Source organism: Athalia rosae, chromosome 4 (genome assembly GCF_917208135.1).
Source record: "Athalia rosae chromosome 4, iyAthRosa1.1, whole genome shotgun sequence".
NCBI classification, from domain to species: Eukaryota; Metazoa; Arthropoda; class Insecta; order Hymenoptera; family Athaliidae; genus Athalia; species Athalia rosae.
The window spans coordinates 7850754-7875054 of NC_064029.1; the positions used below are offsets into that span (position 1 = coordinate 7850754).

The 24301-nt window shown below is 46.0% G+C and overlaps 1 protein-coding gene across 1 annotated transcript in view; it reads left to right on the top strand.

Moving 5' to 3' along the window:
* Nucleotides 1-8141: 8141 nt before the first annotated feature.
* LOC105684266 (ABC transporter G family member 21) overlaps nt 8142-24301 on the top strand; it is a 103683-nt gene continuing 87523 nt past the window's right edge. Inside the window, exon 1 of the mRNA XM_048654056.1 lies at nt 8142-11488. Within this exon, the coding sequence (XP_048510013.1) occupies nt 11376-11488 (113 nt within the window). The 5' untranslated portion in view covers nt 8142-11375. The remainder of the gene's footprint in view (nt 11489-24301) is intronic.

Consider the following 24301-nt stretch of genomic DNA (forward strand, 5'->3'; position numbering starts at 1 on the left):
CTAGATTACTCGGTATACTAAATCGCAACGTTTCCGATCGCATGAGGTCCGAGGGTACAATATCTAATTTCCAAAGCTATGATAGAATTTATGCTCACATGTAATTGTACTACCGTTCGCGTGTGATTTTTCTTTCTCCCTACCGTATGCAATTCCAGGTACGCGGCCAGCTGACAGCAAGTAGCAGGGGATCCGATATCGTCTTGCGAAATTAGTTTTGCGAAATGGATCAGTCGTTCGATAAATTAGCTAAATGTTTTGAAGAAACGTTCGTATTTGCAGAATAAGTTAGCCTTTTTATGAATATATCCGATTTGGAGAAATCCTGTCACTCAATACTGGAGATTAAAACGCTCAACAGCGAGAGCGGGATCTCCGATTGCCATATTTGTCCGCAGACTTATGTTTGACTGCGGATGACATCCATTGATAAAAAGGTCGTTAGCCTTTCTCCTAATAGATTAAAGCAGTGTATACCTATACACATAATATCCCGGTATTATCGTCTATCTCGGATACCAGTGTATTGGAATATACACCCAGTATCTCAGCAAAGTGCAAGTATTGCATGACCCACACGAGATAATCCACCTAATAAACCAGCGACTAATCCCAAAGTGGTAAAGGCGATGCTACTTCCTGCCGTCAACAAATAGTAGCCTCCTCACAATCAGTTTTTTGCTCTCGATTAGTCAATCCGAATGCAGTTCCACCTCGCTAACTCGGGTCAAAAAACGCATTTTCATGACTACGTTGATGCACCGGTATTCGCACCACTTTTACTTATTACGTCGGCTGAGATTTAAGGTAATCAAAGAGGGAGAAGAAAAAAGGAAAAACAAGTGCTGAGCTCACGTTGAAATCTTGGTCCTCGGGCTCTCCGACTAATTTTGATAAAAGATCGAGCGACAGAGGATAAGTCAAGAGATGGGATTAGCTGTACATGTATATTAGTATATTATGCGAACGGTGCATGCATACGGGACCGGGATGAGGACGAACAGTAGCGCGGAAATGAAGGAAGAGGGACAGGGACTTGAACCCCGCGTGGAGTTCCACCGGGTTTGGTCGGGAGGTAGGTACGATAATTGCATTTCCTGCGCAGCGTCGTGCATCCCGAGTGGCTTCTGCAGCGCGGATAAGCTGAGAGCCAATGCGTCGGGTCGGTTTGACCGCCAATAACCCGTTCGCCTCTGAATCCGCCACCGTATGCATATCGCTATACACGTATTGTACGATACATACCCATACAAATGTGTGTGCGTGATTCAGATACAGTAATGTATTTACTATTGCCAGGGTACGTTGCAGTCCAGATGAGGAGCGCAAATCGCCGATAACGTGCCGAGGCGTTTGATCTTGTTCGTTCGTTACTTTGTGCGCCTTCGGCTTGCAACATGCCAGCGATTTCATTTCGAGTTTTACACTCGTGCAGATTATATTCATTTAATTACATTTTTAATTTCACGTTCTCTCTTATTTTTTTATTTTTTTTATATAGGATCTGCATATCTCGAGTCGTCATTGAGTCGATAAGTTTCCGAGTTGCGCGTTCATGTGCGATATGAACACTGTGTACAGTTTCTTGCTATTGCAAGTTCGTTCGAATCCTCCACTAGCGGGTACACGTCTGTACTCTAGGAGCAGGTACATAACTATACCTATAGCGAAGTAGATCCAGGATTGTGGTACAGGTTCCTCATCCAACAACGTGTTCTTATCGGTTACTGGGTTACCGGGACTATCCTAAGTTCCACGGATATGTGTCGTCCTCGCCCACGCTCTGGCGAATATCGCGTTGTCGAATCATTACCCACGTACGCGTTGATAAATAATTTCGTCACAATTCGTCGGATCAATCAACGTCCTTTCGAGTCACAATAGTGCCGAGATGAGATAATCTATAGGTGTCGGATCTTTTTACTTCATTTTTTTCGTTCCGATAAAACCAAAAATAAGAGAACAAAAATTGGCGCGCCGAATGAATTGATGAAAATTAATCTGTAAAATGATACGATGTGATAAAAACTAGCAGCACTGTTTCGCCAATTGTTATGTAACACCATCGCGCAACGAACGAAGACGTTTGCTTAGAAACATGAAATCAGCACGCATGTTCGCACGCTCTGATAAATAATCGGAGAGCAGCGGGACGTTGGACGTTTTAATTAGTTTCTCTTCACATTTTTTAAAAAAAATTCTCTCCAATTTTAATCTTCTCTTTATTCGTGTTCCATTTTTTGAACTCTCTTCTCTTCTGGTCCACATCGTTCGAGGAACTATATGTATGTACTACGCACAAGAAAGGCGAACGAGCTACACTACAGTGTTAGACCAGGATTAGAGACTTAGCACAATTAAGAGCAATTTACATCCGCTGCCAATCTAGCAATCTAGCCTGTACGTTATTACTGCCTAGTCGCGAACATGGTAGATGCGGAGAGCTCGGGGCCGTGTTCCCGTTTGTCACGTAGGTATACACAACACTCGTTCTAACTATTAAGATTCTGAAACGACGATTTCTGAGCTCCTTGCACGCAGAGTTGAAACACCTGAAGTGTCTCTCTTGATTCAACAAGCCGAACTTACGCGAAGGTGAAAGCCGATTTTAGTTTAAACATTTATTTTATATCCATCGGACAAATATATGTACAACCGCCAATTGATACCCTCGCCATTAATGTCACAACACGTGTACTTTATGACGAACGCGTACAAGTTATGAACCAAAAAAAAAAAAAAAAACAAAACAACCAAAAACATCATATTCTTGGATTTCGAAAATCGAGGGTAATTTTGAATTCTTATTTTCGCCGCATTACGTTCGTCATACCATAAATCACGGATTGAAGTAACGCGACTCTTGCAGTGGACTTGCGATCTTCTATCAGATTATTACGATTATTCGATATTGATCGTGAATCATGGGATTATAATGAAGTCGAAGCATCGAGCCCGTTGACGGTATTTTCGCGTGGTGCATTCGAAATCGGCATCGCGCGCGCGTTGTCCGCAAGTTGGTCGTCGTCAGAATTACCAGCTGCAGCTGTTCGAGAGATTACCGGTGATGTTATTAGCTAGGTATTAATGTTAGCAGTAGATGCCGAGGAGTAGGAGGAGTATGAAAGCTCGAGCGAAGTAAAGAGGAGCAATACGGGAGTATGGGAGTAAACGAGTAGGAGTTAGCGAGTAGGAGTAGAAGTCATTCATTCCAATAGCTGCGACGGTGGCGGACGCAGTACCTACCAGCGGTTGATGGATGCGCTCATTTTCACTGGAGGTTCAAAGACCCGCGTAAGAGAATGCCGTGCACCGACCGGGGAAAGAGATGTATAGGAAAACTGGTAGGGCAAGATATTGCGCGAATCTTAACCTGCCACCCACTTTTTTCGTGATCTTTACCGAGAACTCGGAAAGTCTTTTCTCTCGGCTACGTTCACCATCTATTTATTTATTTTTCAATAACTTTCAACTTTTATACATCCTCTATATCCCTTTTGCTTCTGGCAATAATCATTTCCAACGTTTACGCGCACACCTCTGTACGACGTGTGAAAATTCTCTAAGATAATCCCACGTATCGTGAATACGTCGTACGTACACGTATAATAAACGCGAGTGTGCGCGAAGTACACGATCGCGATAGTCGTGCAGTATGTTTATGAGAGTACGTAGGTAGTAAAAAAGTTTCTTCAATCCCGAGGGTGTTCAAAAATCGTCCTAAGAGATGTTGCGTGGATATCTACCGCGTCGTCGGACGGTGCAGTCTCTGTTTGAAAATCGTCGACATTCGTATGTACGAACGATATAACTATATACGACCACATTTACACACCTATATACGTACACCTGCATCCGTACGTACCTATACTCGCGGACTCTGCACAGCATCCGAGGTCACCGCTAATTAGCATTGTTATAAGGATGAAAATCGACCAACAAGAGCGAAATGTCGCGAGTCTCCGTCTAGGGATTGTGCTGCTGCTTCTCTCGCAGGTAGAAAACTTACGTGTATATATACGTTGTACAAAGTACAACAACTACGGCAGCAAACAGCAGCAGCAGCAGCCGACTATATATACGAATACGTACGGCATACCTTATACACCTACCTGTGTAAAACGTCGTCCGAAGCGCGTAACTCTAATTCCAAACGAAGAGTGTGCAGTTACATCGTAACACGCTGCTGCGGTATGGGCAGCCGAAGAATCGAATGTGTAGCTTCGGTGATTTGTGGGCCAAACAGAGCGATCTTATCGTCCCTTTGTCGCTGTCCAGTGTCATCACGTCTATTCTTAGGAGGACGACGTTCTCCTGCGCTTCGAATGTTCGTTATCGTCGTTCATTCATAGCGCGATATACACGAGTCGGTGTACACGTTTACGTGCATTCTTTGCACGCGGTTTACCTCTGAAACTAGTTTGCTATGATGTTATAGTTACTGGGTGGGTCGCGAGACGATCATCAAGGAGGCTGGTAAGAATTATACGAGTTGAACAATAATTATGGTACTCCTTTTATCCAAGGAGGTCGTCCGTCTTTACCCAGGCGGTTTGTTACCACCTGTACATTTATTTTAGACTCGAGTCGGAGGAGCGCAAGCTCAACCGGTTCCCTCGGAAGCCGGGGCTAAAACTCGGGGTGAAACGTCCGTCCGAATTGTCTTTCCTCGCGACGAACTCGGGGTTCTCCGAGGGTTCCAAAAATAATTCAACCCGACGAAACGTAAGATTCGTTCGAATTGTAAAGAGAAATATGTCGCGTTGCCCGGGAAGTTGGACCGTGAAATCGACGTCGAACGGTTTTTATTTCGTTGTACACCACTGCTGTACCATGTGCAGATATATATATATATGTATCTGTCATTTTCCAATTACACGCACCAGTTCCGGGGATGCAGTTTTTTGCACTTTGTTTATTTACTCAGTGGCACGTAAACGCGGTGATTACGTAACGTTGTAATACGCGAATGCATATACATACATGTATACGAATACACATGGAATAATTGTACGCGTTGTGTCGCTGATTCTGTTTATTAAACTTCTGATGCAGATGTGAGTACGTAGATAGTTATGTTAAACATCGCATATCAAGAGAACAAGATAGCGATATGTGGGACACACGAGGGATGGCCGGGTCTCTCGTCGCTCACATGTAAGGTACGTACGTACGTACATACGTACATGTATACCTACGTATACGCGTTACAATACACACATGATTCGAAGATGCAGTTCTACGCCGCACGTAAAACTCGAGAAAGCCCACGAGAAAGGAAACACAGGCGGTACGGCTTGTATCCCCCTTTTCCGTCCTCGCGGTACATGATCTATCCGTTGGTAGGTATACCGCATCTATGTAAATATGGATACACGTATGAATACGCACTTGCGTAGCTTATACCTGAAGCGGCAAAAGAAACTGGGTGCATACGCGATTCCTAAGTATGGGTATTATTGAACACAATGGTATAATAGATGTATACGAGTAAATATATGCTACTATGTATAATAGCTACGTGCATTACATTACGTACCTCTCCACGTATTTGCACACTTACTTTACGTATAGGTATGTAGAAACGCGAGTACCAGCGAAACGTCGAACGCGATAATGTGTATCACACGTACACGGGACACGGAGTAGGATGCACCTTTGGAGGTAAAGAAAACAGCGGCAGAAGCAGCGGCAAGTGCATAAATGCATATACATACACACATGCGTAACGTGTACAGGTATACGTGTAAATGTTGTAAGTGGGATCCCTGTACGTGCGATGCGTTGTTTGCCCGACGCAGGTTGGTATGTGTACCACGAGAGGCTTTCATGTCCGCTTCATTGCGAAATGACTTTTCATTTAAAAGGCTCTCTAATTAGCAGTGTTTATCGTATATCTCGCACATACATAACGCGCGCCAGTATCTCCCGTTGAAGTCTCTAGCAATCTCGTTTTGTAATTGCTCACGAAATATGACTAAATAATATAATTGCGATACAGCAAAGTGTTATACATGTACGCGTATACGTATACAACGGACGCAGATGCTATTATAAGCCCGGAGTTCGTCGACTTTCCGTTATCAATAATATACAGAAAATTATACACACACACACAGCTTTGTGTATTAAATAATGATAAAAAGAAATCGAACGTCAACTGCAGCGGCGTGTGTGTACCGTGCAACGGTAACCTGCAGCCGCGCGAAGCGACGGTTCGCGGCATTGTGTAGTATTTTGACCACCGGGTGCGAAAAAGAGCTATTTTAATCACCGAGGAATGCATTCTCCACGTAGAGAAATTCTTTTCTCTTTCCTCTTTCCTCTATCCTACATTTCACCGGTGCATATACGTATACATATATCGCACGCACGTATAACGCTGTGCAGATTCAATCTTCGCCGCTCGTGCGAGTCGCAATTCTCCAAAGACTTGTCAAAATCACGAGAATATCAAGCGTCGCTGGTTATTATACCGCACATTACGTATAATTCTTTTTTATTTCACATGCCATTTATTTCCTCGATCGTCCGAACATTATCTCCCGCTTCGCAAATGCAGGTTAATAAGCGACGCGTATAAAATATCGAATATGTATATAAAACGTTCAAATTTGTTCAATTGCGTTCATTCGGATACGCCCCGTGACGTGATCCTGCATCGTATACGATATATAATGAATACGGAAAATGTACCATTAACTGCAATTTCCTGTTATTAAAAATGCGACAGCTTCCGAGTATCTGCAATTAACCCGGTACCTCGACCGATAGAGGGTGAAAAATAAGGAAAGAAAAACTCTCTATCGCATTATTACGACCTCCGGCTATATCCATCCGCTGTATGCACCGCGCGCCGCGATGCATCGGAGCTGCTATTAACGCAACCTTAATGCTTTTCTGTAAATGCTTTTTCTCTTTTTTACCGGTCACTAAACACTCGCAGCGAATTTTTTTGCACATCTCCTCCGGTGTGGGAAGAGTGCGTGCGTGCAACTGTTGAGCTACGGGCTCTCGAATCTAGTTCGCGTATACATGCATACATACACGCACCGTGCAGAAACGCATTACGACGCGCAGCTTCCGCTCGTACATGCGCTGAAATCGGCATCGCTGAGAAAGAACGATCGTCGCGGGATGAGATTGAATTTTTTAAAGGTGTAACGCCGCTGAAAATGGAAAGGAAAGTTTTCGAGAGGTGAGGAAAAAAATTCATTCGGCCGGCAACCGCATGCAACGCGGTATCTCCGATAATCGCTGAGTTTCGCCGGTTGTGCAGCCGAAGTCGTTAAGTTAGCATTCGGTCGAGTCACGTACCGTACCGGTTATACGTTGCAATTCGGCGCGATTCATCGGATGCAGTTTAGTGCATCGTCGTTTGCGCCAGCGGTTCGCCGAGTTTCGAGTTTGACCAAACGCAGCAGCGACGGCGGCAGCAGCGGCAGCGGCAGCGGCAGCGGCAATCGAAAAACAAGATTGACGTCTCAGGGGCTTTTGCTCGTTGCTGCACAAAGGTACGTCCATGTGTCGCACACCAGCCGTTCCGAAGGTATAAACATATGCGATCGGTTCAATCGCCGTACGAATATAGAGGACTGGCCCGCGCGAAACTTTCCTTCCTTCGGAACCTCGTCTGGTGCGGTCGTTGGGGCGGTATTCCTCTCGCGCGTACTCCTCGATGCACCGCTCAAACTCGATCACCTTATATTATAGTATACGACGAGTCGTCGTGTTATTTGGCATCGCGTAGAGACCGCGCGTCCCCTAGCGCGTTGTTTCAATTTTGGCTACTCGGAACCGCCGCTGCCAAGAGATAAAAAAACGACCCTTCCGATCGCCTCGACCCGCTGACGATGCACTCGGATTCATCGAACCTCGGAGGTATTCCGAACGTGCGATCGGGTATGCAGCTATAACCCGAGTACGTAACTCGCCCCGATCTCTCTACTTTTCACCGCGCCCACCGTGCGAATTGGCGCACGATTTTTCCCTCGGATCGGAAAATCACCGACCCAACCCCGAGAGAGAATCTCATCGACCTTCGATCCCTGAAAAATTGAACGATTTACGAGGGTCAGCGCCTATTGTGGAATGAATCATCAGGGGGGAGAGGGGGGAGGGGGGGATGACCCCGTCTTCTTTGGCTATCGGAGCCCGATTTTTTCAGGATGCATCCGCGAAGGATCGTAGGAGCGGAGGAGCGGAGCGCGCTGGCGCGTTTCCCGCGACTACCTGATAGCAGATAGGATAGGAGGATAGGCCGGCTCCCGTAGATTGAGAGGAAGGGTGAGTTGGTTTCGGTTCACTTTGTACTTGGGCTGGTTCGAGACGGAGACGCGACGCGGCGCGAGTTCGCCTGGCACTGGTCGCTCAGTTCGCACTAGTCGTGCGTCGCGTGCGCTTCTGTCTCGACGAGCAAAGTAGCACCGCGTTCAACACATGTATTTCCACACATGAGATCGTTCGCGATTTTGATCTCCGAGTTTTTCGTGTCGTGCAAAAACCGAGCAGTACGAACACATTGATCGATAATTAAATAAACTCATCGGCCGATCGGTCACAGTTTATACATCATTTATAATTATAATCGACCGCTGCGTAATCGCAGGGTGCGAAGTGCGGTTGAGAATTTTTGAAAACTACATCCACCGTATTACAAACGCACCGAATCTCAACGAAGAGAGAGAATTACACAATTTTATACAGGCGATATTTTTTCATTATCAATCGAATTTATAATCCAATAAAATAAAAAGCGAAAGAAATGAGAAATAAGAATTAAGAAAAGAAAAAAAAAAACGGGAATTTCTTTTACATAAGATAAACTGTATCTTCTTCGCACCGCGTACTTGGCTCTTATTTTTAATTTCATACGTCAAACGTTGAAATTAAGCAAATTAATACACATCATAATTCAACACACATGTGCAGCGATCGGATAAAAGAGAGAGATGGAAAAATAAGGTACACAAAATACCGCGGTGTACGAAAGTAAAATTCGAGATACTTCTTCGTTCGATCGAGTGTGCATCGTCAACGTTGTTGTTCTTCGGACTGATAACCGTTAAACTTTGCTCGCAAATCTCACACGACAAAATCTTCTCTCGCATCTCCTGCAATAAAAGCGTCGTTGCACCAGCGGCGAGAATACTTGGTTGCCGCTCGTACCGCGATTGAATTATTTTTATCCGTGGGCGGTCGTCGCTCGACCAAATAACGCCGGTGCATGCCGCGGCACCGTTACCATGCAGGATAAACGGGGATGATGTCTCTCCTCAATGACAGTCGTCCCTCTCCTAGGCTAATAACGCTGCAGTTGACCACCACGTCATCGTCATCGTCATCGTCATCGTCCACACCCTCGGCGTTCTTTGGCCGGCATCTGTACCGGGCAGCGCGAATTTTCGCGCCGGCTCTCAGCTGTTCGAAAAGCTGCGACAACGAATCGAACTGTGACAACGGAAAATCGCCCGGCGAATCGAAACAGTAATTTCGATCAGATCGTTACGGCGTCCCTGCAGACGTGTGTACACGCACAACCGAGGACAACAACGAGTTATTGCAGCGTGACTCTCGTCGAGCAAATCGAGGTTACGCCCCCTTAGCGCGACGTCCGCAAAGTTCCTCTTTTTTCGACTTTCCTCCACTCGTATACACGTACGTCGAGATCGAAACTGGGGCTCCACCGCGATTATCCCTCCCTCGGGACCTTTTTTTTTTTTTGCTCCTCGCGTTAAACAAATTAGTAAGCTAAACAACGGAACGGAACACCGGCAAACCGGCGGTGTGTATTTTTATTTCGTACCGCCCGCCGTTCCTGTTTGACACAGATTGTTGAACCCGTGGTTGAAATTACTCCGCGCGAGAGAGACTTGTATACATACCTAAATCTAGGTATATACGTACACGCAACGCGTGTTTTATATATACGTGTGTGCGTCGGGTCGAATGCAGGTCTCGTTATACCCGCCGATTTGACGTTATTTATTTATTATCTGTAATACCAACATAGCCGCTCGTTTCCTCCATTGTGTTTACGAATCCGTAATCGCCGAACTCCGTCGTAGGCATTGGCGTAATCGGAGTCGCATAGCATATACGTGCAAGTTTTATGTTGTTCCGTACGCGGAAACGTGAGCTGAACTTTAGTTACGACCTATCATCAAGAATTTGGCACGATTTCGTTTCCCCTTTCGTACCTCGGCTGGTACCACAACACCTGCAGCAAGGTATATCGCCGGTTATTTTACCACGAGATCTGCTCGAGAGACGATCGTTATTACGTACGCACACGTACACGTAAACGAACTTTATCACCGTGGATAGATATATAAATATATATATATATATATACGTGTCTCTATACGTATGCGGAGGATTGTACATATGTACAAATATATATGCTTCGGAACACCATTGCCAAAGATTGGGAGAAGAAATAAGAGGAAATGAGAACATCGAGAAAATCTATATCACAACGGTAATAACAACGATAATATTACCCGATAAAATATTTATTAAACAAAAATAAAAATAAAAAAAGAAAAATAAAATAAAAAAAAAACCACGCACACTGATTTTCTATAAATAATTTGGTGCTATGTACAGATATCTATGAATATATGAAAACTATTTATATCGAGTAAGTAAGGAGGAAAGTAAAGAGATAAAGTTTACGATAAACGAAAGAATTTATAAATACATATATACATACATATATCTATATATACGAACAAAAACTCAGAGAGACACGTACAGACGTATATGAAACGACGCATCGTCCAAACGGATTTGGTCGGGCGATAGGTAATTTTGTAAAAAAAGTGCAACCGTGTTAACGCTTTCAAATAAAATCTATAGAAGCGATTGGTTCGATCGGCGGCGGGGGTTCGTAATATCGCGCTTCGGTCGAGTGGTGAAAAGAGCTACGGGGAAGACTCTGAGGGAAAAAGGAAGAGGAAAAAAAAAAAAGGCGCGGTCCTCCCCCTGAATTTTTTTTCTTCGCCCATAATATCGTCGTCGACGATGCTGCCGGGTTGGCTTTGACGACCCAAAGACCTTGTCTGGCCGCGCGGGTTGATCGCGAGTAAAGTTCCGGTATCTGTACCGGCGCCAGACCGATTATATCGGAGTGGTTGCCAGAGGGTGCAGCAGCGGCAGCAGCGGCAGCAGCAGCAGCAGCAGGCAGGACGTGGGTGTGGGTGAGAAGGTCGTCGAAGAAGGTAGGGGGGGAAAAGAGGAGGAAGGAGGAGAGGGAGGAGAACGGGGTGTTAGCGAGAGAGAGGGAGAGAAAGGACGGAAGAGGAAGAGGAAGAGGAGAGGAATCCAGAATCGAAAGAAGCAGCGCGCGGGCTGACGGAGAGCAGACGGTGGACATGATTATATCAAAGGATTTGTTCCTTCTTGGCGACCAAGATTACCTGCGGCTTCCCAGCAACGAGAAACGCCAGCAGCGGGCGATGGGCAGACCGGTCGTCAATACACCCAGGTCAGTGTTCCCCTAATTTTTGATCATTCGCACGATACTCACTCGTCTGCAAAATATCTCTGCGACCTTACGTTGCGATTGTTCGCATTCGTTGTTAGTATATTATTATTATCATCATCGCTATCATTGTTCATCGAAGAATAGCAATCGTCACGATTGCACAATTAATCAACACCAGACAATTACTGCATCCGAGGAAAAGATTTCCGACCTGTCTGCTGACCTCTAGATAATATCGCGTCCGCGATAATTCCTTATGCATGCCCCTGCCGTTCACTGTAATACACGACGATTCCGATGCTGCATAAAATTCTCGACACATGCGATATAATGTATGTGCATAGAATTCGCTTTGGTATTATATATATATGTATACAACGTATACGAGACGTCGTATAACGTACGTCACACGTCGCGTTACCGAAGCGCGGCATTCGGTAACCGATTAATGAGATCTCAAGGAAACTGGACGGTCGATTGTGTCATCAAAACAAACGGGACTGCACCACTGCCGGTCCGACGCTACGAGATATAGCCGTGGCCGTACCGTACGTATATTCCTACCGTATTGTAACATATCGCGTAGCGAGTGCAAATTTGCCCCCGCTGCGCGATCTCCAACACAATTCTTTCGCCGGCAAAAGGAATGCGTGCCAAATGGGAATTGACACCGAACACTTGCCGCCTCGCCACTCTGTCCCCGTGTGTTTCGTATCCGTACGCATCCGATGTATTATCATACGTAATTATCAACAGCTCGGTGAAACTCCGACTTTTCCAAATATTCAACAGAGAGAACAGAATTTTTCATCGCCTCGCCGGAGGATTTGGAAAAAGACTTTCTCATCTCGTGCGAAGGCGATGATATCGGCAAATTTGTAACATCACTTAATACTTTGATATTTGATTATTTTTTCGCGATCGCCAACCACGCCGGTTATTTCCAGCGAACATCATCACGTTCGTGCGTAAATATATCTTGGTGAGAAATAAAAGATCTCACGCCCCCGCTTTTGCATTCCCCCGTCGCTTCTCTCTCTCTCTCTCTCTCTCTCTCTCTCTCGCTATTATATATGTATGGTATGTAGTGTATATGTATACATATTTGTACGACACACATTGTTTGCGGGTCAACATGTAGGGCTATGTGCAGGCGGCGGGGTGTGCGATATTTCCACGGACACCAGGGGCAGCGTTGCTGCTGCTGCTGCTTTTGCTTCTGCATGTTGTTGTGAGACGTTACGAATCGCTAGACGACGGTCTCGAAGTATATAAATATTAAAGCCGAGGGGTCGCCGACCCGCTCTTTCTACGGTCCTGCCCATATCCATGATGTACATACATATACCTATACGTATACCATATGACGTTGTTTATTAACGTGACGTGTAAAGGAGCACCCACACTGGGTTTTCAGTGTCTGAATATACATGACGCTTGATGATCGTAAGTGGAGCAGAATATATAATAAGCCGGTGTCGCGTAGCCGTACGTATAGGTGTGTCCGTGTGATATTCTCTCCTTTCGATCAAATTTATTTTGCATACTCCGTTTTAATGAAAAAGACGTCGCTTCGCGTCGCGTAAGCCGCGTGTTTATTTAGTTATGTACTTATAACGAGCACCGGGACACGTACGATCTCGTCCCGTAAACACGTGGACGTGGACGGCTCCTCAAATATAATATCGGGTATTATACGAGGCTACGTGTCGTTCCGTTTTGAGACGATTCGACCGGAGCGATTGAGCAAAAAAATTATAGGAGCGAGAAAAAGCGAATGAAGAAAAGAACGACTAGCGACGACGATAAGGCCGGAGAGATGGGATTAATTCGAGCACGAAATGAAAGTACTTGGCGTAAGATTTATATTTCAATTATCTAATTTCTCCTAGGTTCAGATTTTTAGATAAATTAATCCAGCTGCAACGAGGTAATTCAGTTTTAAGATTCTAGACTGGGATCGCGGGGGCACCTAGGTTATAATAACCCGTATAGAACGATAAGTTTTGAATCTCTCCCGACTCCGCGGGGTAATATACTTTCGGTATGGAAAGGGTTCGGAGATTATGAAGTTCAGACAAAGTTCTATCGCCGACCGGTTCTCTATCTTAGCGGCGATAACGGAGTATCTCAATAACAGCGACTGTTATATTCCACTGGATTAATTGGGGGTAGCGCAGTTGTTATACTACACATATGCAGTGGATTCTGACTCTCCAGGGTTTCAAAAGAGACGGATATCGCACCGGCGCGTTTCGCCATTCCCATCGTCGTACAGATCGACCGAAATGCGATGCGAAGACAAAAAGAAAAAACGAAGAAAAGACGCCGTTGCAATACGCATCTGCAGTGTACCGACCATTACGAACTGTCGAAAGCGTTCCGCAAGCTGCAGATCGAGGATAGATGGTTAGGTAGCGATAGAAGAAAGGGGAGACAGAGGGGGAGGAAGTAACCTAGAAATGTTCAATGGAGAGTAAAAATCGCCTCGGTTTCACCCGGTTGTGAAAAATTCTGTTCCAGAATCCTTATCGCGACGGATGAAATTCGTTCCAGATCGAGTTTCCCGTCGTCCGTATACACATATGTATGTATATTGAATACGTAGCGCGTAACTCGCGCGACGTGGAATATACAGAGGTGGGAATAATATATGATCGCCGGTATTTGTAGGTCTCTATACGCAAAAATGGAGACTGCAGGAGACAGGAGAGAGCGGAATACGGCACACCTAATCCCGAACCCCCGTGAGCCCCAAAGCCGGACAGAGAGAAGGCAGCCAGATATCCTCTCGCGAAAATACAGAACCGGTCCATGTCCGTTAACGTGGCATAGACCGCGTGATTGGTGCAGCGTATCGTTACGCGTTATTATACATACATACATGTACACGTTCAACGTTGTTTCCAAGCGTTCTCAAAATATCGTCGTATATTTTATAATAACTAATTTAACAGTTTTTGCTCTTGTTGTTCGTTCGGTTTTTTCTTTTTTTTTTTTCTCTTCTCGTACACGAAACTCCGAGTAACCAGATACAGATTTAATTTTTAATTCGAAAAATAAAGAAGGAACGGAATAACGCTTTTCGAAAATGTTTCAAGAGGAAAAAAAGAATCAATGTCCGTGTGTATCGATTGAATTTCGGTGTATTGGAAAAATTCAACAAATTCGGCGAGTATTGGTGGGATTTATTTACTATTTTTTTTTATTTATTTATTTTTTTTTTTCTCGTTGTGCAAGTCGATCGGTCGCCCGAGGGGCCTCGACCTGGAATCCGCGGAGTTGGACCAATGCGAAAAAGATGAAATTCGTGCGCGGAGTTAGAAGATATACGAGACTATGCTAATAGAATCGTAGTATTTTAACAACACCGAGCAGCGGAGTATAGGAATACCTAATCCTAATTGGTTCGACGCCAAAAAGTGCTAGGCGTATGTTGTTTGACTTCTCTTTATTTTTAGGCTTTCGATGTTCGAAAACTTTCATTTAATTCGCTAGTTGTATCGTATCGCACATACCGTACCACTTGCGTTACGCCTGTACGTTAATTGAAAAATTCACAACGAACCGTGGTTCCGCGTCGTTTTTATTTTTTTCTTGAAAAACGTCATTTTTTCACACGCTATTTCACGCTCACCCCAAGAGCGCGACGAAGTACGTTAAGCCAAAGAACGAGTTATTCTTTCTTTCGGAGGAACGCCAACGACTGCAAACCCCCCCTCCGGTAGATTATCTACTACTACGGTACTAAAACACCCACGTATTCTCGCAAACTCCCCTTCGGATCGCCTGTTGAAGTTATACGACCGTTGTAAGAAAAATCGGCATTTCAACGACGGATTTTTCGGGCAGATAAGGCGCCGCTGGCTTGTATCAATCGGGCGAGCATTTCCGATATATACGCTCTTGCCGTGAAAAGAAAAAGAAAGAAAAAATGAAAAAAACGATCAAACCTGATTGAAATTCGAAAGCTCTCCAGACTACGGTGCCCAGGAGAATCGATCGACGTACGTATAAAAATTCGTATCGGAGATCGTCGGAGCGCGGACCACGCGTCAATTTGCCACGGTGTCGAGTATTAGGGAAGAAGACGCTTTTCCTTCGCCGTGTCGATGTGAATTCTTTCGGTTTTGCACACCGCGGCTCGTTACGGACGCTACGAATTTCAAAGGGAAAAGATTCCCGCGTCGGGGTTGTTGACATCGAACAACATCCTTTCTGCATAACATTGGAAGTCCTGGAGAGCGAGGAATTTTTCGCACATCGCTTATGGTATAGTATAGGTGCAGCGCGCCTCGACTTCCTACCATTATATTATCTTCGAGGCTAGGCCGTTTCCTCGCTCGTCCCTCATCCGCCCCACGTTTCTCTCCGTTTCGTCCCGCCATCTCGCCATCAGCTATTTCCGAGCTGTCAGTCAAAACCGAAGGTTATACCTCCCATTGAGTACCGACCGGGTCCTCTCCTCTACCCACCCGTTCCGTTCGTCGTAGACGGCTGTATATCGCGCGATTGATTCATCGTCTCTAAGCGCAGCAGCGTCGGTGCAACTTGCAGCGGCGCGGAGCGACGCGAGAGTCGAATTCCATCGAGGCGAACGAATTTCAAATATCGGCTACGTCTCGCGTACCTACCATCCGCGAAATGGAGAGTGACGAACGATCGATGAGATAATTTTTCATTCGCTTGGAAAAAGATTTTCGAAGGTTATTTTTTTTTCCGAAATGCAACGGTAACCCGACTGCATATCGCTTACAGTATACGTATACTATATATTTCCTCGGGCGAATTGCGGCATACTAATTTTAGACTCGTATGGCACGAGACAACGCGTCTCATCGCGTAGCACTCGAAGATGTCACGGTCTGACATTCTCAAGGATTTTTGGTGGAGGGCTCAACGGGAGTCGGAGTTATATACCGCGAAAGGGGGTTTCTCGCTGTGCGAAGGATACAGCGCGACGCGTTTCTGTTTTCGAAAAAAGCTTCTCGCCGAGGAGTCGACTCTCTGTACTCGTAATATACCGGGGAGCCGTGCACCGTACGCAACGCTGATACGGCGAGCGTTACGAGCCGCTGCAGGATATGCGAATACGCGAAAGCTCGTTAAGAAACGAAGCGAGCGTCAGAAGCAGCAGCAGCTCACCAACAGCGTCAGCTAGTCGCTCTGCCTCCTCTTCTTCTTCGGCGTTCGGTATATACTATATATATAACATACACCTATAAGGTTCTCTCGCAAATAACGTCACTGACCTGCCTTACCTGGTTGATGATCGTTCGTAAGTCCCCCGAGTGTGTACACACATGTATGCCCAGTGCACACATCGCCGACGCTCCGTACTACCTCGGGGATATTTTTCTCCTGTTATAACCGCGCCGAGCGCTGCACCTCCCGCCTCCCTCCCTTCCTCCCTCTCTCGCTCTCTCTCTCTCTCTCTCTTTGTATTCACCTACGTTTTACCTGCGACGTGTAAAATGCAGTGCGTTCGTACGCCTCGATCTTACAGTTCTTCCGAAAGCCGACGCCAATCGCTCAAAACTCACCAGTCGGTCGGTCTGTCTGCGACGAACGATTATCTCCACCTCCATATATTCGTCGTTTTTCAATCCTTGTGTAGAAATGTAAGATTGAATTTGTTTGCGGTCTAAAAAATCCGGACGAAATTCGTCGATAATCAAAAACAGGGTGTGGAATATGCTGTGTACTTTTGCGGTACAAGTTATCCGCACTGGCCATTACACCGGCCCCCATATACTCGATTACATTCCGCGCTTTTGATTATTCCCGAAATCGCAATCGCCATTAATACGGTGATTGTGACGTCAGTGAAATTTGTCCGTTTTATCAATGCTCCGCGAACATGAGTAAAAGTTTTCATTCGATGTCAACTTTTCTTTCCTTCGTATGCGATTCGGTGTACGCGTTGGTCGTTAACTAGCAACAGCCCCGTTGGTCGGGGATTTGCTTTTCACGATCGCTTATTGGATTAACGGTTGAAAAAAAATGGTACCTCTTTATTCCCCGTCGTCCGACCAGTAGTAGTGCGCCCAAAAGAACCCAAGCAACGGCATTAGTTGGTGTCAGGTTTGGGTCAGGAGGGTCGCGAGGTTCGTGAGGGTCGGGCAAATGAATCCTGATTGATACCGCACAACTGGCGCACAAGTAACCCGAGACCGAATCATCCGCGAGCGCCGGTTAATAGCCAAACGCCGGCTGCGAATGATATATTTCATCGCGTGTGAATGGAAAAAAAAATAAAATTAATAAAATTAACGATTCGAAAATTGAAAATCGAATTCTCGAGTTGAAGCGTGTAGATCGGAAGATGCTGAGAAAATAGAACCGCGTGCAGGAGAAACGATGAAGTCTCGTTGGTTTCAACGACACATATATCCGGTGCATATTTAAAAACCCAACCCTTCCATTGTTGACCGATCACATAGAATTGACACAAGTTACATGACCGCAGGTATTTATATCGCTGATGGAGCACAGTTGCGGTAGCCCCGCGGTATTGCACAATAATATATATACACCATATCGCGATCCGAAATGCTCTGCTGCAATGAGACAATATATATAGGCGCGGTACGAGTCGGTTAATAATTGCAGTCGAATCAACCCGATGGACGAACATCGGCGTACGATCGACTCCAGCCAGCATTTATTACAGGTGGAGCGCGTACGAATACAAAATGCAACGTATTCTCGAAGAACCCGACCGACGACGGTGGACGGAGGAGAGACACGTCGTCGTCGTAGTCGTCCGTTATCTTTCTAACGAAATGCAAATCTTCTCCGGGGGGGAAAAGACAGCGACTTGTTTGTTTGCCTGAGCGGTAAACGGTCGAAACCTGGTATCCTCCATACCGCGCGTAGGGCTCGCCGTCCCGGATGCACTTGCCTAGGTATACCTGTATCCAGTCGTACGTGACTCTGAGCTGATGCGGAAAAACGCGGAAAAAGTATATATCTCCGCACAAACGTGATCCCGCAAGATTACAAGCCGCTCCGGTCGACTCCCCCCCCCCCCCCCCCCCCAGGTATAGACCGTGCGAGACTCGCGGAAGCAGTTTAATTGATCAACGGTGATTATTAATTGAAAAGTCGCGGAATCGCGGTCGGTGCGGCGGTTCGATACGCGCGTATAATATACGATCGAACGATCGCCGACTAACGATCGGTAGCGGAGTCGAAGGAAGACCCTGCGGTGTACCTCGCTCTGTCGCTTATACCCGTACGATATCCACCGCTCGCACGTACGAGACTCCGTGAATACAAACCTAAGTATAAAGTACATGACGATGACGGTGCGAGCGGTTCGCCATACTCGTTCACCGCGCGTAGTCCCGATGGGCGCAACGGTGCACAGCGTTATCACCGTCGCCGTCCGTTCCAGTTTCTTCGCGTTCTCATCAACACGCTCAAGTTTTACTTTGTCGCGATTGTATGACCTATGGGTACGGACACGTGTTCGCGAATAATTCGTTGGCGATACCGCCGGTCGTATACGTACGTTGACGCGAACGATCGAATGACGGGAGGGTAAAGGAGATCCGTTGGAGGGAACGATCGTTTCGCAGGATCCGATCTCGCGACGCGAAGCGCGGTACCAGACCGCTGTAATCGTTGAAAGATGATGTCCCTCCCATCTCGTTGTGTACGTATACGTACACGTGGGATAGTCAAGTTTCAGTTCGTATACTGGCTACCGTACAATTTGCACGTACTACTCCAAGGTCGATGTCGTTACTATTTACTCCTAACTAGTCAGTCGTCGATTACTATGGTTACTGTATGGTTACGATCCTTGCATATTTAATGAGAGTTTTTATCCATCGAGTTCGTTGACATATCGGAAGGATACCGACTACGTAGATATCGCGCGCGCATGGATTCCCATGTAGGTTGGATGCGGCGAGCAGCTAACCTTATGTATTACATACCGACCCCACCTATATACCGCAGAATAACCCAGCGGTTTATTCTATATGGTGGAATTTTTCTTAACCTAGTCCCCACTGCGTCTGTTGTCGGGCAGTCGGGTAGGTTAAGTGATTTTATCCACCAAGGTCACGCCGGTTATGAGTCAGTGTGTCTGCGCCTACCTGTCTGTCGGTCCGTCCGTCCGTCCATCCGTCCGTTCGTTCGTTCGTTCGTTCGTTGCTTTCGTTATTTCGTCGGTTGGTTCGTTTGTTCGTTGTATCGTCCGCTTGCCTCCGAACACCCGTGACCAAGAAGTGGGTGCGCGTGTGTGCCTGTACACGTACGTATATACCGTACAGTCGAGAGTAGTGTATCTCTTTCTCGACGCCGGCAACTTTGGAGGAGGCATTGACTTCCCCAGTCCCGGGTCCCAGCCAAACACGGCTAAAACACACTCCCACCCGATATGAAATACACGCGAGCTTCCAAAGGAGTACGCGATTATAATTCGCATCTACTGCACTTTTCGCATACCTCGAACACCGAGGTACGTACGTGCGTGTACACCAGTTTCCGAAAAGGGATGCAGCTCTATCAAGATTCGTCTTTGAATAATTTTTGTGCGAGAAGAAGTCGAAGGAATGGGACCAAGACGGGGCGAAGAAAAATGTTTTGCTCCGGCTATACACTAGTTCGGGTTTAATTGACGTAGTTGAGAGGGATGAACCGCAGATGCAGATGTGCGGCGGGGAAACTCCGGGACGCACGATTCTCTCTAGTCTGTTCGTCTCACATCTAATCGTGAGACGAAGCAGCGTGGCGCGTCACGCCGCAGGGACCGCGCGACGGAGAGCTATTCTTGTAACCGTTCGGTGGACGCGGTGCAGCGGAGAAGTTGAGAGGAGTGGAGGAATACGTCTTGGGCCGTTTTGCTCGACTCGACGATGGTCCATCGGACGACGATACCCTTCTCTTCTTCGAGTTTTGCTAGTTCGGCGATGATTTTTTGGCTGATCGAAAACTGGCGGGGGGGCGGGGGGTTTTCGCATTGTCAAACGGTAGCGCAAAAACATCTAGGAGTCTCTTATACCCGCGGGAGCGTCTAGTCGCGTTTGTAATCGTAGACAAATTCGGTCCGTCGACCGTACGGATGGGAGAGAAAAAAGCACAGACGAATTACTTGAATTTCAGCAATGCGTGTACGGTCCGCTTTCCATTTCGTACGATATTTTTACATAATCGGATTCGGGTTAAAAATTGAGAGATGGTTGTACGAAGATGGAAAAAACAAAAAAAAACTGCGTCGAAACTCCGTAGCTGGGAAATTTTTTTCATCGCCGACAATCTGTTTTCAATGAGTATCTGTATAAACCAGCTCGTTTCTTCTATAAGTGAAGAAAAAACAAGAAAAAAAAAACAAAAACTTTAAGAGAAAGAAATTGATGCTCAGAGATTCGGGGTCGCGGTATAGGTCGTGGTTCGAGATATATATGTATATATATATGTATCTCCGCGTAGGTTTCGTATCCTCGGTCGTAAGAGCGACTTTCCTCCTCTGTTTTCCTCTCCCTCTCTCTCTTTCTTCTCTTTTATTTTCTAGGAAATTAAAATATTGTACGATGACATCGTCATGGTGACGCCTGCCAAGTTACGTCGAGGTCAAAGTGTTGTTGGTTAGTTTAGGCGTTTCGAGTGCTCAATTACTTTACTCCGTTTAAAATATACATATATTCCCTAGCGTGTGTACACCATACATATGCATGCCCCCACACGTGTGTATATTTAGAGGAGGAGGAGGCGGCGGTGGTTATAAGACATCGCATGTACGCGCGCGAGAATTTAATTCCGTAAATTTTCTGGGACACAGATAAAATCTATTTCAAGAGAATCCTCTTCTTCTCGCACCCTTTCCTTTTCACATCTCTGTTTTTTTTTTTTTCTCTTCTTTTTCTCTCGCCCCGGCGGCGTACGCGTATGTTTTCTAAAATGCAACGAAATCAGCTGAGAATAAAATGAATCGATAATCATTCGTCACACGCCGCATATAGATATGAAACACCTTGGTATTAATTAATTTTGATAAAACTCAACGGGGGGTTTGTCTTTTTTTCTTTCAATTTTCCGTCACCGTTGAATATCGAGAGTGTATGCGAAGAAGTTTCGGTATCGATATAACGAGAATTTATTTGGACTCTTTCAGTCGCGTCTCTGATATTACTTTTGTTTGTACTTTCGATCATTTTTTTCTTTGACTCAGCTTTAATCGAAAGCTGGAGGGTAGGTAGGCCGTGCGCTGAAGTGAAGCTGATAAAATATCATTTTATTGGCTCACTTTTTACAGATATCAACTCCCAAAGTACGAGAGTACAGTTTTCTCGATCCGCTGACGTTCGAATTTCGTATAGTCTCGTAACGCGGTATGCAGATTTTATTTTATTATACATTTTATTTCTCTTTCCGCTGGAATTGCTGCTAATCGCCTCACGTATAATATCGGGGCAAGTCTTATCCGTGCCTTCGATGATGTGGAGATATACCTATACATGTCCACATAGTTTTAGACGATGCGAAGGAAATTTGCATCGCCCCGTTAAGCGGCATTCGATTAATGAATGAGAGAGCAAAAAGAAAAAAACAAAAAAAAAAAACAAAAACAGACTAAATATACCTTCCGACGAACCAAAAGAAACGTTACACCGCCGCGCGTAAGAAAAATTCTCGGTTTTTTGCGCGGGTGGATTTATCCCCGCAACAGAACCCCGAAGGACGAAGGAGCCTCAGATCGAAAGAATGAGAGAAATAAGAAGCGCCAAGATCATTGTCCGGATGAATCGTTTAGCTGGCTGTTTCTTTTCTCGTAAAATCTCTTCGCATTCTGAAAATTTCCGGCCCTCACGGGCGGTTTATGGTGGCTCTGTTCTGTACACGCGGCAGGGGTATCGCGATTCGCGCACCTTCTTCTTCTTCTTCTTCTTCTTCTTCTCCTCTGCATTACGACGACGATGCCCTTCCTTTTTCCACGGCACCGACGTACGCTCACCGCGGTGATACTGGTACTGGTGCTGCAGTCGGTTGCAACGGTGTGCGCCAGTGCAGGATACCCCCGTGTACGTAGTACCTACTCCGCACAGTGAGTACCCTCCTCACTCTCACTCTCTGCGCGGTGCAACCGTCTCGACGCGCCCGTGGACGTCCAGCGTCCAAGTATTTTTCTCTCTCCCTCTCTCCCTCTCTCCCTCTCTCTCACTTCTTTCGTTCTCTTTTTCCTTTTTTCTTTTTCTTTTTCTTTTTCATTTTCTTTTTCATTTTTTCCTCCTTTTCTGTGTGGCGCACGTTGGTGATTCTCGGCGCAGTGTGCGCGTCGCTGCCAACAGCCAGCCAGCAGAGCGAATAGGAGAGAGAAGAGAGCGTTGAACTCCGACGCTGGGAGAGCGAGTCGTCGGCGACGCCAGGGAGAGGGGCGAGGGAGGGAAACGAGAAGAGGGTGAGACGAACGAAAGGGACGAGGGGTCGCGACGGACGCCGGGACGCGCAAGGGAGAGTAAAGCCAGGCCAGTCAGTAACGATGCCATTAGTTTAGTCAGTCAACGAGTCAACAACTGCACCGTTTCGCCCATGCTCCGATGGCTGCTGTTGCCGCTGCTGCTGCTGCCGCCGCTGCTGCCGCTGCCTCCTCTTTGGTCCCTGCAGTCGCGTTTTTACAAAACCTGACCAGCAAACATCGTTCAAAGATTTTGCCTCCTCGGGCGTTTTGCGTTTCCTATATATCCATCCAGAGTTTTTCGTTATTAACGTTTATCCCGTTCGACGCTGTCGTTTTCCGACCAACCGAAATCCGCTACGAGACTCGCTATACTCGCTAGTTTTTTGAAGAACGATCAATTAGAGGTTGAAAAAAAAACTGAAATCAGCGCGGTTCCGGTTTTTGAAACCCATCGACAAAATAAAGACCAGATACCGATGATTTACCCAATCCGAACAACCGATGTAGAAAATATTGAAAAGATGTTTGACCGGATGTATGGGCAGCTGTACGGAGTAGCATCGGTTCCGATTTCGCCGTTTCCGTATTCGTTGTGTTCTATATTTAAAAATTGTTCGCATCGCGGCGTCGAACGCAGGTTTCGCACCGCAGGTTCCCATATCTCCGCACCGCATATACTGTACTCGGTTACACGGCTCGGATACGTATAACGAAACCAGTTAGGATTTGTAAGACTGCCCTACGGGCAACAGTGCAACTCGGTGCAACGGCAGACCGACCAACGGCAGCAAATCCGGCCCAGAAATATTCCGGTTAGCTGAACGAAGGCGTATTATATTGTGAAGTTCTTTGCGCTTAACTCCACAGTTCCCATTATAAACCATAAACTTACACCATTTAACTTTCCGTTCGTCTACGCGCACGATATGTATATAATCTATATTCGGTCGAAAAAAAATTATTAACGTACCGCAACTCGCCAAGCGAAATAGGTATGTAATTTATGCAGTAGGTACGGCTTGTTGTTAACTTGTTTGTGTGCGAGTGAGTAAAATTGCAGCGAACGATGTGCCAAAATATCTCGAAATTCTGTCACCGCGTGTTTTCTTGAAATTTATTTTCGAACCAAGATCGATCGAGGTCAATCTCACTTACACGGTACGATAATTAACATTTTTCAATTTCCCCATTTCAAAAACTAACGACAAGTTTTTCGAATCTCTCAAATTTTCCGTCTCAAATTGCCCACTTTCGTCGTCACTCCGAATTCGAACACGGGCATATTAGACTCTGCTCACGGGCAGAATGCAGCTTATGACGGTTGCAGTTTTAGTTCCCAGAAGTAAACAGGATTTGTGTCGACCTGGACAATGCAGCCTCGGGATCGAGGTGATCGGCCGTAG